General features: G+C 40.0%; 1 protein-coding gene across 1 annotated transcript; it reads right to left on the bottom strand.

The window, feature by feature from the left end:
• Nucleotides 1-164: 164 nt before the first annotated feature.
• On the bottom strand, nt 165-4,966 carry fkbpl (FKBP prolyl isomerase like). Its single transcript, XM_069141434.1, has 4 exons — nt 4,881-4,966; nt 3,636-3,803; nt 3,210-3,508; nt 165-1,086 (listed from the first exon to the last, which is right to left on the bottom strand). Exons 2-4 carry the CDS (start codon nt 3,799-3,801, stop codon nt 442-444), a joined length of 1,110 nt encoding a protein of 369 aa, XP_068997535.1. The 5' UTR covers nt 3,802-3,803; nt 4,881-4,966; the 3' UTR covers nt 165-441.
• Nucleotides 4,967-20,299: the final 15,333 nt, after the last annotated feature.

Raw genomic sequence — 20,299 nt, 5'->3', positions numbered from 1 at the left:
TGTGTGTGTGGGGGGGGGGGGGGCCTAATTGCTTGTAGTTGTTTCCCACTGGACATTTTTTTTTTTTAACATCTTTTAGCTTTTTGGCTATTGTATATGTATTATGCTTCCAAATTTTGGGGAAAATTTCACACAACTGTTGTAATAATAATGATCCAAAATAATGTAAAACTGCATGTTTTTAATTAAAAAAATGTAAAAGTTTTTCCAGGAACAACGCCCGCAAATCTCTAACCAAATACATGAACCTTAATCAAAAGAAGTTACATTCAGCTAACTTACACGTTGGTAGCATAGACTTAGGATAAAGACATGTATCTACACATTACTCGCTTTGCTTTTGAAATGAAGCCGTGGCCGTAGATGCATTTAATGGGCAATCGTGAGAGACCGGTTTATTGATATTATTGGACGATAAATAGATAAATTGGACGAAGAAGTTCAGCTGAACATTTTGCTGAGTCTCAGTCCCAGCTGTGCATTTGTCTCTTTCTCTCTATTTGCTATGTCCTTGAGAGCTTTTAAAGCTGCAGGCAATTCCGGCTGTATCTTAAGCAGTTTCTGAAACGCCCGTTTGGCCTCCTCCAATTCATTCACCATCTGGCACGCTTGGCCCAGCCGGTACCAGGCCTTCGCACCACCCGGGTCCAGCTCGGTGGCTTTAGCAGCACTGGCCTTAGCCCGCTCTGGCTGCTTCAGTTTTAGCTGGCACAGGGACAAGTTTGAGTGGAGTTCCGCTTTGGTGGTTCTGAATCCATCAGCTGAAGGAAGTCGTCGCGTTTCATTAGCAGCGTTCGTGTCTTTCTGCTCCTCCGCCTCTCTAACGCGGCCCCCGAGAGCGATGAGGAGTTTGAGGGCCTGGCTGTAGCTGTCTGCCGCGCCCCACACATCTCCACTCCTGAATCTCCCTCCGCCCGTCTCCTTCAGTGACTTCGCCCACTCCCATCTTTCACCAGGTGACATCTCCCAGGATTCCTTGCCTGGTGTGAAAGTTTGGAGTTCGACCGAGGCACACAAAGGAAGGTTTCCATCCGAGTGTTGGGGCGTAGTTACGTCTGGTCCATTTCCAAATACAGAAAGTCGGATCTGGAAAAACAAAACTTAAAATGATTAGACCTCCTGTGTACTTTCATTTTTACATTCTTAAGGAAAAAAAATAAAGGTGATGACAAAATTACATAATACATAATTGCAAAGAAGAATAAAAAAAATAAAAAAATAAGCTTACTTATACAAGTTTAGAGAAACAGATGTACCCTCTGACAAATTGGTACTTAATCAGGATTTGAAAAATTTTGATGTTATCTATCGACCTCATCTTTCTTTTTGACACTTTGCGCACTGAGGCTTCTTCTCAGCCATCTGCTCCACATCAGTTTAATTTGGTCAAATTATGATAAACATTAATTTCTGTTCCAGGAAACTGATTGGCCATTGCACACCCTGCATATTAAAACAATATGCCTGCTGAAAATGTTGAGTACATAAAAGTAGGAAAAGGAAATTCTTCTGGTAAAATATACAGTCTCAAAGCACTTAAGTACATTTAATATCACACTTCAGCAAATTTAATACTCCAAAACATTCAAATTTATGGAGTGGATATAACTGCATCATCGGTCATGTCCACACCATAAAAAGTCCTTCTTTCGGTCCACCTAACTTTATTCTGTCCATTGAAACTCCAGAGGGCCTTTAAGTCGGATGGTAGTTCATGCGGGTTCATGCCGAAATGGCGGCGAATCATATCAAAATTTCGATCTTTTGCAAACAAATCACGTTGCGAAGTCCATAATGATAAACGCAAAACAAACGGCGGCGTTCATTTTTCGACAAAGAGTCACGGCCCGAAGTTAAATCTTTCTTTCTTTTTTTAATTCAACTTTATTGAAACAAAAAGTGAAAAAAAAAAACTGGCATATACAAAAATTCAGTAATTGTATATTACTGAAATATTTCTTATTAATACAAGTTAGTAGAGTCAAAGAAAGAAAGAAAGAAAGAAAGAAAGAAAGAAAGAAAGAAAAGAGAACAGAAAATACTAACTAAATAAAAAAATGAGTAAATAGAAGGTCAATTTTCTAAATGTCTGAAGAAGATGGCAAAATAATTTATTACAGCTAAATGATCCATTTCTGTTTTGTAGGTATTATGGTGTGTAATCTAATTTAATAAGCATTCTAGAGTTTTATTATAATTATATATTTTTTATTATATTATGAATAGAATATAATTATTTAATGAATATATCATTTTTTATCATCATCATTGGTATTTTGATTTCATTTATTTTATAAAATGAATGACTATTATTATTATTAGCATTATTATATATTGAATCATTATTATTTTAATATAATGATTATTAAAATACGAATGTGAATAATAATGTGCTGAAAAAAGTCTAAAGACATTGTATCTAAAATGTTCACAATCAAGCAATCATCATCAATCAACAGTTTTCTTGCTTTTCTTTCCTTCATATTGTTCAAATAATAATGAAGCTCGAAGTGATTATTTGCTGCGGTGATATTACAGATGTGCGCGTTTGCGGAATTATACTGTATTGACATGAAGTACTGAGACTCTGGTACGCTCTGTAAACCTGACATCTGGTGGCCGACTACTGACCCCCACAACACTCGTGTTTATTCAGGTTACAGCACAACGAGGGGTTTCCCTTCTTGTAAGGTTTTGGTGCTGCACTCCAGCTGTTTTGGGCAAACACCGTTACAAATGAATGTATAATCAAATGACTTTTCCCACATCTATCGGTTGTAGTCGTTCCCCACTGAACATTTTCCGAAACGTTCGACTTTTTTGGGCGTTGTAATATCTATTATCTGCTTTAGCTTTTCAACATTTTTTTGTGATAAGGATCGTAATAACAATGGTCAAATTGTGAAAGTGCCTATTTTTAATTAAAAGTTTGAAATGTTTTTGATTTAGGGACCCGCCAAATACACGCAACTAAGTCAGAAGGAGTTACATTCAGCCGACTCGCACAGAGGCAGCGTAGACTTAAGGAGGAAAAACGTGCATCTGCACATTACTGGCTTTACTTTTGGACTGAGGCAGTGGCCGTAGGCGCATGTTTTTTTCAATATCAACATATGTCGCGCTGTTGCAAATATCACAAACCTTTTTGTGTTTGTCACCGAAATTTGACACGTTTGCGATTTGCGAACGACAACACAGTGAACTCTTACCTCACATCTCTCTCCGGCCCTCATCCGCCCCAAACAGGCTTCTGTGATATCACACTGACCCTCCCCGAGCCTCAGTGTTGTCCAGTGACCCAGTGGGACCTGCAGCACAGAGTCTGGACACCTCCGGAAGGGCGTGGCCGCCGTTTCTCCAACGTCAGCGACTGACAGGTGAGGCTGGACCGGCAGCTCCTCATCTCTTTTTTCAGACACCGAGGTCTCCGCTTCGCCCTCGTCGGCTTTGAGCCGCACTCTGACTCGACACAGTGAACCCAACTTTGGACAGTAACCGGACGAGCATGCTAGAAGACACAGGGAGACATTACTTCAGCTTGATTACCAGATACTCCACACATTTCTTTTCTAAAAAAAAAACAAAAAAAAAACATTTATTTTTAGGAATAAAGTTTTGTGAGAAGAGGATCGTACATGTAACATCTCCAGAACTAGAAACAGTCCGCCGACTCCACTCGTGCTTTCGCTTTTGCTGGACTTTCCAGAGGCCGCCCGGACTCACCGACACCCAGGAGGTGACGTCGACACCGCCGGGATCTCCGTTTCCACGCGGTGTTTCCGGAGGGTGAGCAGGCTCCATCACTGGGTTCACGGAAAATATTTAGACGTGAAGAAAAGTGGATCGCATCTTCTGTTCAGACATCCAGCTGAATGAACAGGACAATAAACATTTTTGTACATGTAGAAGCGGACACTAAATATGGGAGTGGCTGTTCCACCAGACAGGGGAGGCCAAACAACCTTTGTTTAGCGTTTGAGGCGAAGGTAAATATGATTTTGCGATTTCCTTTGGGATAATATCCCAGCTACCGGACTTGTGTTAAGTGTCCGGAAAAAGCTTGGGCGCTTGAAGCAGAGACTTGCATAAATCATCAGTGTCTTACACCTTGAAGAAAAAAAAAAAAGTCATGCTTTAAAAGAAGTTAGGTAACCTTTCCTCGTGACATGGTTGGAATAGTTGTTGTTTTTTTTTCCTTTTCTTTTACCATTTCTTTGGGTTAAAACAAATGCTGTCTAAAACAACAGTCCTGCAACAAATGACTCAACATAAAAATCAAAACGTGAAACTGTTTCAGAAAAAGGTGTTGATTCGACTTCCCATTCACTTTTTGTATGCTGAAGTTTGTAATGCTCATTAGTTGTTTTTTTTTTTTTAATTTTTGATACACTTGCAGGTGTTTCTCAGAGGTGCAAAGTATCGAAGTACATTTAATCAAGTATTGCAAGTACAATTTTGAGGTTCTCGCGCTTTATTTCCATTTGATGCTACTATATACTTCCACTCAATTTCAGAGGCAAATATCATACTCCACCACATTTATTTGACAACTTTAGTAACTTTTAAGATGAAAATCCCGAAACAATAAAAAAAATATATATATATATATATATATATAACAAGCGGTTGTTTTTTTTTTAAAGTTTCCATCCTCTTGTACTTCTTACGTCTTACAAAAAAAAATGTGCGTGTAGACGGGGACAACTTTATTTCAGCTAAAAAAAAATGACGTAGATTAATTGATATTAACCGGTAACACCGCGTTTGGCAATAAACTAGCGAGAGATAACAACAGCTCGTGCTCTCACCTGATTTTCTTTACTCTAGGTGATATGAGCCACGGTTAAGCGCTGCGTACAACTCAAAGGCATCCGTCTTACCTTAATCATCAACAGTATGATTTGAAATAGCAGCAATCCCCATCAGACAGAAAGTAGTAAACCGGCGGGTCGGTCGGAGAACAGAAACAAAAACGAACGCTTTGTCGCTTTCTTCCGCTTTTTCTTCCTCGTTGGTTTATAATGGAGGTTGGAAGCATTATCGCCACCTACAGACCTTAAACGGAAATAGCACATTGGATATTTAGCTGCGTACATAATCCTATTCCTCGAAAGTAAAATGGCCTTACAAATGCCTTTTTTTTTTTAAATTTATTTCCGTAACAGAAATATGACGCCCTCTGCGTTTCATTTGACCTGTCAAAATGAAAGATTCAAGATTGAAAATAAAACGAAGTAGCAGCAAATGAGGAGGAAGCGCCTCGCTGTACGTACTGTAAAAGAGCTGAAAGTCAAAGTGTGAGGAGGACTAAAGAAGCTGCTTTGACCTTAACTCTCCTCACGTTTACATTTTCTGACCTGATCTCTGCTCACTGTGAAATACTGTACACGTTTGTGTTTTTTAGAGAAGCATCTACTCAGCTCCCCCAAATTTTCATATGCTGTTATGAATGCAAGTTTGTTAATGCATATTTGCGTTTAGTAGTGGGTGAGATAGGGTATTAAAATCTTTGAGAGGGAAAGTCACACAGTTTGTATACTTACTGTACTAACTCACATTATACACAATTAAACTTCATAGAAGTGGTCATTATAACTAGTGCATGGGCAGTTATGGGCATAAAGCTGTATAGTGTACAGTAGGTCTGTCAAGTAAAGTTTAATACGCATTATAATAGATTACCACACAGGATTTTGAAAATGATTTATTTTTTTACCTTGTACAACTTACTAGAGCTTTGACTCTTGAAGACAGTCATACAGAGCCAAGTGGGTAATTTATATCTTTGCTTGTGTATTGACCTTTGACTTGTGCCACTCATGTTTAAGGCCATTGTGTTAATCTGTCCTGTCAGTGTGAGCTGGGGTTCTGTTGTTTGAACACTCGAAGCCGTTAGGTCTATCAGAGGAAAACCACACTGTGCGTGTGTGTCAGAGATGGAAACAAAGAGAGAAGTATATGGTTTTCAGAGAAGCAATCTGTCCTCTTATAAGGACTATTCAACCGTTGATGACGATGAGACAAGGTGGTAAACTTTGTGCAGTAATGATATTACATCACTGGAGAAGAGAAATCATTAATGTTTCATTATTAGGGACACAGAGGTGAATCTCCTGGAAGACTTCCCTTGTATCCAGGAGGAGTTTGTGAAAATGGTTCATGAAACTCCTGTTTCAGTCAATAACACATGAACTTTACTACAACTGGATTTGGTGAGAACAGACCAGTGTGATAATTAGTCATAGCTTTACAGTAAACATAAGCATTCTGGACATAATGAAAAATTCAGCTTCTCGCATTTCAGTAACAATACAATTAAAAGTGTTTAACATCAAACATAAAAGGCATCAATACAAAATGTCAAAGCTACAGATAAAATTAAAAGTTCTATAGAAAATATAAAAGGGAGATACAACAGTAAAAGCTACAGGGCACTGTGGGAAATGAGTACATATTTTATTTAATAAAAGGCAGCGGCAAACAGAAACGTCTTCAGCCTTGGTTTTAAAAAACTGAGAGTTTCAGCAGACCTGCAATTCTCCAGGAGCTTGTTACAGATATGTGCAGCATAAAAGCTGAACGCTGCTTCTCCCTGAAATAAGCTCTTCTACAATTGGAGTCTTTGACATTGTTGTGTGTAAATATATCAAGTGTTTCTTGGCTTCAAAAGATTGAGCTTACTTGCTTTACAGTAAAAAACACAGTCGGATTGAGCCATCCAATCAGTTTGTCTCCAGGGGCTTCACACCAGGAATCAATGAATAAAACTATTGTTGTAGAATAAACTAAAGGAGCTGCAACTATTCAGTTCATGACCAGAGAGGGTAAAAGACTTTAAAAAAAAAAAACAACAACCCTACACATCAATAGGAAAGATTGTGAACTGGAGCTAAACCTTAGCCCACAATGATCTGATACGAGGCAGTGATTGTGTAACGGAAAGACTAAACGAAAAATGTTATCGTTTCAAGCTTGAATCTCAACACAGGCCTGTTAAATTTCACTTTCAGCAGAGACATAATCAGAAAAAGATGTTACTTCTTTGAAAGGTTTGTTTCAAGTTGTTTAGTTTTTAAGATTACCTAAAAACCAAAGTGTCCAGTAGGGGGCTCTCTCTTCCCAGCAATATGACATAACATGGACAGGTACTGTGTAGACCACATTGCACTGACTGTGTAGCATGTACAGTGTAGTCACTGGCTGGTTGATGTATTCCAATTTTAGTGATTTTAAAGTGACGTTTTTGAAATATGAATAAACTTTAGCAGCTTTGCAACATGTTTTTTTCCTTGTAAGAATACATTTTACCATTTTCAGTTTAGCGCTTTTGTACCTTTTTAATGACAGCTAATATATTTAGATGATGTTCCAACAAAGACCAAAAGCTTTGTATTAAAGTAATGTTAACAAACAAACTTTCACATCCTAATAAAAGTCCCTCATTAGTGCTTTATCAGTTTTTTCCCACATTTGGTAATGTACATTTCCCAATATTGAGTTTACGCAAAACTCGTTACACAGTCAGCAAAGCAGAAGTCAACATGCACTAAAATGTCAATCACTGTCCTTCTTTTAATGAAGATTGAATTCAATGACCACATCTTTCAAAATTCAAGACCTGTTTTCTCATTCAGACTCAACCACTTCCAAAGTTTGGTGTATTTACAGTATTTTCACATTTTATATATATTTATTTAAATTTATGTCCAAAACCTAACAAACTACATTATTGAAAATTACACTGCAATTTGCCAGCCTCTGCTGTGTTTACATTGAAGAAGAAATGAAAAAGGTAAAATTGTATTAACTTAAAGTTGAGATGTATAACACTGAGCACCTAGTTTCAGTCCTTGATAAACTCTCTGACAGAGTAGTGCCAAGAAAGGAAAGGGGTCAGAGGACTTTGTATTCCTATGTAGCTGATGTGACAGTTGAAATGTGTGTGTTTGGCTGCATTAGTGCAAGTTGGATGCATGATAAACAGCTGTGCTGAGCTGGATGTCGGCAGTGAGAACGGTGGAAAAGTAAAAAAAAAAAAGAAATATCCAGACCTGTGCCAACTGTGGAAAAAAAAAGAAACATTACAGTAATAAAAACACACAATGCATGGTATAAATAATTAAGAATACTTATATTTTTGAATTGTATAGCGAGTAGTTGAGAATACAACAAAAAGCAAATATTTTGAGCTTTCAACTACTCTAAATTTGCCATTATATATTATGAGAACAGAACCAAGCGTGTCTGTATTCACCATCTTTCTCTGACTCTCTGTCTTCCCCTCTTTCCCACTCACAAACCAGAACCTTCTCTTCTTTAATCTTTCTCCATGTGTTCCTCATATCATTCTTGCTTCTCCCCTACTTATACCCTCGACTTCAACCCTCTCACCTTTCTCTGGGTTCCCACCGACTTCCCAGCTGGCCTCCTGTGAAACATCCCTGTGGATAAGTTCAGAAGCATGTTTCCCTGGGCCTGTGGACTGATCAACACTCGCCAGAAGGCTGTTGCAACCTGCCAGTAGATGCGTCCAGGGAACAGCTGCAACATCAGCGGGGAAAAGGTGGAGTATGACAAAGACAAATGTGCCAGATAGAAGATAGAAAAGACAGACAGATTGACAGATTGACAGACAGACCGATAGACAGACAGAACCAGAACTGTCAAACGTTGAGCTTGTCTAACACTCTGCCTTTGTTTCTGTTTGTTTTTCCTCATGAAAGCGACGGCCAGCTTGCCTGTAATCCTTCTATCACACATTCCCTAACACTCTCAGACACGAACACACACACACACACACACACACACACACACACACACACACACACACATAGACACACACACAACCTCCACGACCCTGGCCGGCCAGAGGCTAACTCGTAAACAGATCGGGCCACACGACATGGTGTTTATCCCTCACGGTGAGAGGCACCGCTGCATACACGGTTGTCCCTGCATGTATGTGTGAGTGTGTTAACTGCAGCAAGCGTTACTCCCTGTGGGCTGTTTGTTGTTTGTAGTGAGAAACACTGACAACAAGTTCAGATTTTACAATGTAAACGCAGAACCTTTATCCTAAGTGGTTCCCCCCCTCGGCATTAGTGGACGAGACAGTCTGGATAAACTAAAAAATCATCGAGTCTCATTGAGACGCCACCACCAGACTGTGTTCAAAATTGAGATGTCAAACTTAAGCTCAAACCAAACCCTCAAACAACAGTATTACTTTTCCAAAATATATAGCCGTTGACATGTAAATTACTCCATGATTTCCTATTCTATTGTGAGGCCTTTAGGAAAAATATACTGTCAACTGTAAGTTATACTGAACAAATGTGCCATCAGCCAGAGTGTAGTTTGATTTATTCCAGGTCAAGTGGAGATCAAGGCTGATCCTGAGGCTGATTAGAGCCATTGAAACGATAAGGTCGAGAGAGACAGAGCTATGAAGGGTGAAAGGTGTCATTTTACCACTACACCAACATACTGTATGTGGGACACTGTCACTCCAAGTGTTGCTTTTATATCAATCAATAAAAAAGAAAAGACGCTCTTGGTGAAGGGCCTTGCGATTCAGACTGATTGTCAGCAGAGTTGCACAAGAAGTGAAATATGACTTTACTCCTCCATTAGCTGTGATGGGGGAGAGTCTGCCAGGTCAGGGCCATTTATCTACATTATAACGTCATGATGAGATTGCTCCGACTGCACGGGAAAAGACAGGCTCCCAGTTTAACTCCCAGGGTAACAAGACATCATAGTATTGCATCCTTGTGTGGCAGACACAATGTTAACATACACAGAGGCTGTGCATTGAAGTCATGTTCCTTTTGAAAATGTTGTCTTTAGGCTATCAACTGCCATTAAATGATTTATGCCTTTTTTTTCAAGGACAAAGAGGGAATGTTTTTAGTGTTTCAAGGTTTCAACACACATCACTGTTCAATGATTTCTGGCTGAGCAATTGACTGTTCTGATAGCCTCCCAGTGGGCATTAGTCAATGCAGTTCCTCTCTCATGACTAGACACTGACAATGATTGTTATTTGCACTGAAATGACTTGTCTATAGATTGGTTGATGGACCAAAAATTAATATCCAGCTTTTTTGACAATGGGTTTATTGTTTAAGTCCTTTTTCAAGTAACTATTGCCACATTTTTAATGGTTCAAGCTTTACAAGTGTGGAGATTTTCTTCTCCCTTGCCCTACATCACTGCAAACTGAAAATCTTGGGTTTTTACTGTTGCTCTACTGTTTATCTTTATTGATAAGTAATGAATGAAAGAATATAATTTTTTACAAAATCCTGTTATGTTTTCTCTGTTATGTTTGTGTTTGTTCATGTATGTCAGTCAACTTGCACCTTAAACCGAAAAGAGTAGTTTCCCTTTTAATGCTGTGTTTGAAATGCACTGAACTTCCTCTCCTGTCGTCCTTTTATGTGACCAAGTAAAATGACATACAAACGTGCACACAAAGTGTGCCACTACGTTGCCATTACTGAACACATTTATAACACGGCATGCTAATATGTATATGCCCAATTGCATATTGGGGGATTTGGCATTAAGTAAAGGGGTAAATTAGTTTTATCTGGAACATAAAGAGGCTCCTTTACTCCATTATATTGTTTCTTTGGGGGCCAGTTACAGAGTTGGACCTGCACAGTTTGAGTAGGAACCCACTGAAGGGAGGAGATGGCTATCAGGAGCCACGGGGCAGATGGGGGACCGTTTTTATCAACGCACACATGCTGTAATGGGGTCTTCCTGTGAGGGGGCCTGAGGGGATTCTTTTGACAGTACTTTCATGTGTTGCTGTGCTGTGTGTGCGTGGTGTGTTCTGTGATCAGAAAAAGTCACTGTGGGCTATTAGGCCTCCGCACGCACGCATACTAGTGCACATCTGGATGTACTTCTTCTCAAACTGCTATACCTACATACAGTCTGGCAGTCCATGTGACCTTTTTACCATTTAGTGACTTTTAGATAAAGCCAGTTAGACCTCATATTGCACCACCTGAAACTGACTGCCATGTCTGTGCACACACAAACATACACACCTGCCACCTGCTAAAGTCACATCAGAGTTCTTAAGAACGTTATTTTTGTTTGGCTGTTATGTCAGAGTAATCAGTGGAAACAGTATCAGTCTCGAAAGATGCAGCATATGAGTGAGTTTAATGTTAAAGTTTAGTCGACATATCCATAAAGATTTTACAGCTGTGCTCAGAAGAGACCTTTCTGTGAGGCCTCCACAGTTAACTTTGTACAGGTGGGACCTGCCCAGTTGCATCTCTTCTTCCTTAAAAAGCAAGTTAACTCATCACGGATTTAACAAAAGGAAGAGGAGGCCAAGATAGAAAGATAGAGTTGGCCAGTGAAAAGAAACAATTGATGGGATTCAGAAATCACTTGGCGAGCCGCGACTTATACAGAAGTTAGGTTTGGATCAGTGGAATGAGGTCCGCAGAAGGGGCGAGGGGGCTCTAATTCAGACCAGCCTTGAGTCAAAGTAACAGTTAGCAGCGCCGCGGACTGTTAACTGGTGGAGTGGGGCATGTCCTGTCCTGTCATGTGTCTGTCAGTTACACTTGGTGGTTTCATGAACTCCTGTGTTCTCCTGTCTGTGGTGGTAAAAACGGCATCAATCAGACAAAAGTGGTCTTCTACTGGAGGGTGGTACTAAGGTGTCCACTGACCAACACACTGGCAGCGGAGCGTCTTGTGTATATCAAGCACAGCCACACCAATGTACAGAATAAACAGGAAGGATTAAGAAATTTATGACATAATGGATATTGTTGGTATTGCTACAAATGGTGGCCAGTACAACATTGTAACCAGGCTACCTAACAAAGCCTAGAGAATAGATTTGTTTTTGAAGTCTAATACATGTATCCCAGAATTTCTCTCTACCACTAAACAGACAGTATCCATGAAGGGGAAGTCGTGTCACTCAGCAGTGGGTGATGGGGAACTGAGCCCTCTTGATGTTCTGGGCCCGTCCACAAAACCTGCAGCTGCGAGCAAATGCATTGAGTATGCTTCTAATCTTCTTCTTGACGGGCAAAATCTTGAGCAATAATACGAGTATGATGGTCATTGGAGGATTTTTGTAGCTCATGTTTCTATTTCGCAATAAATCCATAAGGAAGTGATCCTTAAGAATTAAATCAGAAATGTTGGAATGAATGCCTTTTATTAAAATAGCATTTCTATTTTAGTATGTACAGAGTACCCTGTACCCTGGAGGAAGATAAAGGGTAGTATGAGGAGAGGGCAGAAAAGGCAGAACCGGGCAGCCCACCCAGGGCAGTCCAACATGCGGAGGGCAGATGTACAGGCGGCCGCCACGGGCTCCTTTCAGAGTACAAAAGGTTGATCTAAATAAGGCCCAGCTGATGTTGCTGATTTCTCCTCAGGCCCAGCCCCCTCGTTCTGCAGTCCTCCATCTCTCACTTAGGCCTCTATTACTAATCTTCTCGCACCGTTTGACCTCTGACTTGGTGCCCATACTTTTTCCCATCTCGTCCCCTTCTTTCGTTCTGCTCTGAGCAGGTGTATGTGTGGCAGATCTCAGGGGAGCAGGTAAAGTATAAATCTGTAGAAGCTCTGACATCTCACAGTCTCTGGTTCCCATTTGGTCTGATGCCCTGCAATCAGTCACTCCTCTGCTTCTCTCCTTCCTTTTCTCTCCTGTTCATTGTTCTCATTCTGGAGACGTTTTCCAAAACCATGTCAAGTTCTCTGTGTTGAAAAACACAAGGAAGGAAAAAAAATTAATATCATGTGCTTCACAAACACCCACCTCCAAACCAATGATATTTGATCTGATCCTCTCTCCTTTGTATTTTATTCTGCTTTGTAAGCACCAGTGTTAAATTGTCACATAGTTTTAATGATAACATGAGCATACAGTGAGTTTTGTTTCTGACAGCTTGTAGCCGCAGCACTCAGAGGGAGGACTAGTTCCCGCTCTGTTCTTTCATCTCCAGTTATATCAGCTTGATCAGTGAAACCGCTTAATGTGGACATGTGTTTCTCCCTGTTAGCAGTCTGCTACGGGGCACAAATGCACACAAACACACTGAATGAGAAAGAGAGCGTCTGTTTTAAATCCCACACACAGACCAGACCGATACGGCTGTCTGTGGGCAAACCTTTAATTTGACGTTCATGAATTTTGTTGCAGTCTACCTAATAGAGTGAAACAACTTTTCTTGATATTCCATCTTTCTAGATGAAGACAAAAAATTATGTTAAAGAAATTCACTGGTAATTTAAGACAGAATACTACAAGACTCACTCGTTACCTATTTAGTGTGTTTGAAATTAAAACCAAGCACACCGGGTTTAACTAATCGGAGCAGTTCAGCCTTGACATTTGCCTATTTGCTGTCTTGTACAGATGAGAAATTGATGACACTCTCATGTCTGTCAACAACCACCAGCCAGTTAGCTGAACATAAAAAGTGGAGAAAGGAAAGACAAAGACAGACTAGCTCTGTCCAAAGGTAAAAAAAAAAAAAGATCTATTCAACACATGAAAGTGTGACAACGTGCTGATGTGACTCTCAGCAAGAAAGCAGCAAAGTATATTTTCAAAATGTCAAACTGTCATCAACAAAGGTCTTTAGACTGAATATTAAATTTTGAATTAATATAACTAAGATTAGAAAATAGAATTTTATATGTACTGCAGAAATACATAGCAGTTCATGCAGGGCTAACCAGGCATTCAGCTCCAAAACCAGCCCTGTGTTAAAACAATACTGCACTGATGGGAGTGTGTTGCTTCAAGCATCAGTGAGACAACAAAAAATATCCACAGTACAAAGTTTTATAATACGATAGGACAGAATGTTACTCTGAGACGGTGTCACACTGGCAACTGTTTTATCTTTCCTCAGGGTTAATGGTAGAAACTCACATATCCACCAAGAACACATTTATGTGATTGGCCAACATTGTGCTTAGTTGGAAGAGGTTGTGTTGTGTTGCAGCAAAAGTTGAGTCAGTATCAACTTAGTTTGCCAGATGACTCTTTGTTCATTTGCTGGAGTCCTCTGAGCTGACACACCCGCTTCACGGACGGACTGACAGCATTCAAATGAACGAGAGGGCAGTGACTTTCACATAGGGCTCCAGTCGATCTGAAGTTTGTCTGAATTAGTGGGTGGACGATAAGGCCAAATATTTGAGGGCATTTCTAAAATAACTTTCTCTCTAGCACCTTGCATGGCTGCTCTGCCGCTGTTGGTTTCTGAATGCTGGTGTGTGTGTGTGTGTGTGTGTGTGTGTGTGTGTGTGTGTGTGTGTGTGTGTGTGTGTGTGTGTGTGTGTGTGAATGGGAGGCAAACTGTAAGAGCACTGAGACCGCTATGGTGATAATGTGCTACACAAATGCAGTGACAAAATATTGAAATATATTTTATTATCAATTTCAAGAACATACAATTGGAACAAAATAAGTGCTTTAGTTTTGTGTCAGCATAAATGTACAAATTTGCTTTCAAATATTCAGTAAACATATGAGCATGACGTTTCATATCTCATTTACACCAAAACCACATTCTCCACCGATGCCATGGAGCCGTTTTAAGCCATTTTTGTTGATGGCATGCATGAGTTATGAATGTACTGTAGATCGTGACGTCAACAGGTCAAAATATTGACATTATCTTTATGATATCAAAAATGCCACCAATATTATCAAAACCGATATATGACATGGCACACCATTTGTCTGAACGTAGTTTAATTAACAATTTTTCCATCTACATTTGTCTGACAGTTTCATTCATTATCTTGTGACCACTACATTGTGAACCACTGGACTAAAAAAAAAAAAAAAAAACAAGCTCCACCTCTACCAATCACGACATCAGTAATCATATCACATTGTCCAATTTTCTTAAGTAGGAGACAGAATGCAGGACTTTTATTTGAAGTGTGTTTACAGTCGGTACTTTTATGTAAAGGATCTGCTCACTTCCTCCACCACTGCCTAAATAACATTGCAACAAAGCGAGAGAGCCAGGCTTTAAACTCTCTGATCCTCACTACCTACTGAAACCTGGCAGCAACAAGCCTTGAGATGCTTCCAGGACCTTAAAGCAGTCCAGAAGCTGATCTCAACCTCGGTGTCTCTTGCTGTGTGTTAGATCACGAGAGGGCCTGTCCATCACAGTCAGAGAGTTTACAGAGAGCTGACATGAGGGCAACATTTCACTTTGACAGTGCAGGACAAGTGCCAACCGGCTGCCAACAATGTGCCAGCTTTTTACTGGACTTCTTCAGAAGGCCACAACGCAGCTATTGTTAAAATATGGCGTAAAATCTGGTGTTCTTCACCAAGAAAATGTTTTCATTTTGATGCCAAGAGATAATGCCAGCACTCAAGTCAAGACCAAAACACATCTTGCACACTTGTGATGTGCACTCCTCTTGAGAGAGAACTAGCTCTCTTTTGTCAAATCTTTAAATAGATGTTTTCATACAGGTGATATTACTCTAACATTACATGCTAATATCAGTAATACAAAAGTTATTAAGCGCTGTTGATCCCATCCAAGCTGAAATCAAGATAGCTTTTTTTGTCCAGGATTTAGCGTGGCAGGAAATTGAAGGCAACAGACAGACTCACGGGGCTTCAGAGTCTTTCAGACATGCCTGCTGGGCTTGAAGGAACACACAGGATGAGCTGGCTTTGACCTCAGTGACATTTACAGACACCCAGAAAATTGCAGAAATTACATTAAAGTTCAATCTCTGATCGAGTGAAAAGACGCGTATATCTTCTCTACTTGCTTGCCTGTGTTCCCTTTCTGAACTTGACTATTTAAATCATTTTTTCTTTAAAAATCTTCTCTGTTACACTCCCACACACCAATTACACATCAGAGCATGCTTCAAGTGTGTGTCAGTAATTTCACTATCACCAGCAATGCTAATGATGTCTGTTTGATCAATGAGTCACAATTTTTGTGAAGCATTGCACTGCCACATCTCATTAAGTGTACACAGATTTGTTTGGATGTCTGGGATGTAGAAGAAGTCCGGCCTTAGTTCACTTGCTTGACCATGAGAGCCTGTTTATGCAAAAACTATGTGTCACATCCTGTTGATTAACTCACCTCAGCATCCTCAGTTCGCACAGCAGCCTGCTTTCATATCAGCTTGTGGCTCAACATATAATATGGCGTGCCGTTAGACTAACACTACTGTCTCAGAATGATTTTCTCAGAGACCAAAATCTTGTTTTATTTTACCAACTGTCCAAAACCAAAACATATTAATTTCCCGGATCGCACTCCCAGCATGCATCACATCAGGCACACCCCAAACATACCTGTCTTCGAGCCCTAATATCTAATTGATTAGGGAATCACTTTCAGATGGACCACCAAAACAATGATAGCATGGAATTAATTTAGCTAATGACACCATAACAAGTTGAGGAATTTTGTTTTTTGACTTAGTATTCAGTTAGAGATGTTGATGCTTTTGGAAAGTCAGTCCATGGAGGCAGCCCCTAGCAGCCCTCAGTGATTTTTGCACTTTAAGGCACTTGCACACTAGCCTTATGTTTCATGCCTGGAGACGACGTCCATTTTGGGATAGAATCATAAATTGTTGAAAAATAGGTGTACTCCACTGATATTTACCCATCAAAATTAATTTACAAGTCGTTGGAACTGCAACTGCATATGTGAAAAATGTTGTAAAAAGTATTTTATAGCTGTGGACAGAATAGTGCCAAATCCAATATATTTAGCATTGGTTGGGTCCGAAGCATATTCTGTATATAAAAGTGGATGTAGCTTCCAGGTCTGAAAAATGTGTCCAATGCCTAAGTGCCATAAACTGCAAAACCACTGAGGGCTGATAGGCTTGACTCTAAAAAGGCTCTGGCTCCATAGACTCCCATTCAACAAGTCATGATGTTGTCATTTGCTAAAGTCACTCCTTCTTATTACTTTTCTGGTAATCCATCTTCATTTATTAATTATTAGGCCTAATTTTTTTTTTACATTTTTGGGAGCATGTCTGTTTGATTGACAGGCCTCTGGTTCAGTCAGGTTTGCAATATTGGTGGGCAGGGCGTTGTGTGCCTCGGCTCACCCCCACCAGTTCATCCAAATATGGTCACTTCTGGCTCCAAAATAGCAAGATGGCGAGGGACAAAGTCTAAATTTAATGCTTCAGAAAAGACAGTTGACTGACCAATGGGTGACGTCACGATTGGTTGCTGCCGAGTTGGAAGACTACAAGTGTGAAAAATGTAAGAAATCTGGGAGTGTGGAAGGATGAGCTTACCAGAGGTCTTTTTTCCACCTCCTCATCTCTGCCTAAGGCAGGAGAACCTTGAGGCTACATTGGCTGCTACAAGCATAACACAGCCAAACTTGTGACTAAACCATTGGTGGTGAAGTTGCATTGCGGGTAATATAGGTGCCAAGATTGGTCAAAGAAGAATGGGAGGAATAAAACCATGACATGTCTGGTTCTGCTGGGTTGATTTTGATCAGTTTCTTTTAGTTGTCCATCACAATTCTGACAAAGTTACAGAAAGGATTACTCTTTTAAGGGGTTAGTTAGCTGTCAAAATAATATTTTTTTTTGTCATTCCAATAACTGATTGACTGACGTATGGTTCCAGACTATTGTCAAATACAAAACCTCTACAAGCAAATGTCTGAAATATGTTAATTTTAATGAAAGAAAATTCAAATTGAGATTCCTCTAGAATGGCACTATACAGGTAGTTAATATAAGAATGAAATGAAATAAAATAAAATATAGAATGATGTCCTCTTATGGGCATATATCTACATTTGTAAACAAAATATTTTATAGTTGCCCTTTTTCCTTAAATTTTGTCCACGTTTTTCTATTATTGATGCCTCCCATTCTCGTTCAGACATATTAGCAGAAGCCCAGCAGAAAATTATGCTTCGGGTTTTAAGGGTTTAATGTTTTGTATAGAGGCTGTACGTGGGTTGTTGTTATTGTTTGTGTCAGCAATACTAGTCTCTGTCTGAGCCCCTTGATGTCTGCTGAGTTCACTAGGGTTGGTATTGCAGAGCCGGGGACTTGTGGGGGTGACCACCATGTTGGAGTTATACCTCCCAGTGTGTGTATGTGTCTGTAGTTCAGAATGCCTGGGACTAAACCGCATTTGATTTTTATACGCTTGTGGCTAACAGGAGCCAGATGTAGCTGCCTACAGGGAGCTTACCATCGAAACAGCCATTTATTTCTCTTTTTCACTCTCTTTAATGAGATGTGTGCATGCATGCTTCCGTACACGCTTGTATGTGCATATGTGTTTGAGTGAAAACAGCCAATAAGCAACAACAGTTTACACATTACTTCTCTGTCAGGTAATGGAGCTGGTATGACTTTGCTTGCCTGTGTAGCAGCACAAAGGACAGGATGTATCCTGTTTAGATGACAGGGCGTGAGAGTGACGTGATCTATGATTTCATCACATAAAGATAAATGAGAAAACAATAGATCAGGGTGTCAGAGGACTCGGTGTTCCCTGGACGCTCAACTTGGCCCATGAGAAGATTCATGAAGCCTGACTGAGAGATGAAGCAAGAACCCTACACACACGCAGACACTGAAATCACTGTGCACTTTGATGGTCAAATTTCTTCTGAAAACGAATCCTGGCATTATGATTTTAGATCATTCATCAGGTTATTAGAGTCATTCACTTGTCGGGACAAACAGGATATTGACGACATTGCATCACAGTTTTCAGGCTGTTCTCTTCTGAACAGATACATAGATTAATACTGAAAAACAGAGCAGAAAGCGAAAGAGCAGCGATTGAGAAAGAAGGGAGAGTGTTAATTGAAAGCGAATGTGTCTCTGGCTGCTAGTCAGAGATGGGCTGGGGTCCCAGTTGGCTTCCACTTCAAAGGCCCTACCCGCCTGTCTCGAGCGCACCTGCAGCCGGTTAAACCTTGCTCTCATCACTCAGGGTGTGGAGGGACCTCTTCTACAACTTAAAGCCCTCACCGCACATCTTTTTGCCAAAAGGCCACAATGGCCCACACTCAAGAATTTAACCTAAAATGCCAGGTACAACTTTCACCACAAAAAAGAACGTCAATCACACGGTGTGACTGCTCATTGAGCATCCACACAGCAGGACTACTGCAGCTTTAACAACAATGTTCATGCCACCTTTCTCACAGATCACAGATTTTGTAACCTCCTCCATACAGTCTAGACTGAGGGTTTTATGGAATGCCAAATATACACGTTACCCACAGAATGAAGTATTCTGTTTTGTTCTTGTTCTATTTTTAACTAAGTAATAAAACTATAAAGCATTTAGGCAGATAAACTTTGAAGAGGGAAACTTACAGGTAATATATTCATTCATGGAATGCACTCTATCTCCCACAGGGAATTTAAATGGAGTCAATTATCAGATCCAGAATACTCATATTGTGTTGGAAACTGACTTCATTATTCCCTGGAATAAACGTTTCCCTGACGAATTATTTCCAGTCACTGTTAATAGTTATGTTTTGCCTCCCTCTCAATATGCAAATTCAAATAAATGCTCAGTAGTTGGCATTGCAGTTAGTAATATAAGATCATTTAGATGAGTGCGGTATGGATTTTTCTCAACTGGATGAGCTCAGCGTGGCTCACAAGTAGGAAATATTATTTATATACTATATACTTGTCCACACTACATTAATATATATCTGAGTGTGATTTGGAGGAAGTGTTTCTCACTGAATCTTAGATGCAACCGCATCTACTTTTTTAATCTGAATCTATCTGAGCTTCAGTTTATTTCCTGGCCTGAACCGGACCTGGCAGAATAAACTGTTCTTAGCTGATCTTAGAATCTGCTGGAATGACCTAAAGGATTACAACTCATGTAGCACACACCAACTCCACTGAGCTTGCAGCTTTCTGCACTGTAAAACGGAGCGGTTTGAAAGTAAGATTTATGAGACTATAGCACCCGGGAAGCTTAGGATCTAATCTGGACCACAGTTACTTGTATGTGCTATATACAGTAATCAAAGCACAAATATGCACATGAACAGTAAACCTACATTCACTCCGTCTTTCTACCACGTCCAGAGAGTACAACAAGCTGAAAACACAACAGTGACATATCTTTACCTTGTGAAATTGTTATGGCAAATGTTTCGGCAAACAATTGTAAGGCTGACACGGAGCAACATCGGTTTTCATTATGAGTCATATTTCTGGTCACCTGATGGATTAAGGTAAAATATTACTCTCCTTTTAACTT

Source organism: Embiotoca jacksoni, unplaced genomic scaffold (assembly GCF_022577435.1).
Source record: "Embiotoca jacksoni isolate LCO1_2020_lvr unplaced genomic scaffold, fEmbJac1.0.p SCAF_9, whole genome shotgun sequence".
NCBI lineage: Eukaryota > Metazoa > Chordata > Actinopteri > Embiotocidae > Embiotoca > Embiotoca jacksoni.
This window is presented reverse-complemented; position numbering and strand designations above follow the sequence as displayed.

Excerpts from the sequence above, each read along its gene's own strand:
- fkbpl (XM_069141434.1), bottom strand. The coding sequence starts at position 3,801 with ATGGAGCCTGCTCACCCTCCGGAAACACCGCGTGGAAACGGAGATCCC. Across the intron at positions 3,509-3,635 it reads TAGTTCTGGAGATGTTACAT|CATGCTCGTCCGGTTACTGT; the intron begins GTACGATCCTCT and ends TGTGTCTTCTAG. Across the intron at positions 1,087-3,209 it reads GGGCCGGAGAGAGATGTGAG|ATCCGACTTTCTGTATTTGG; the intron begins GTAAGAGTTCAC and ends TTGTTTTTCCAG.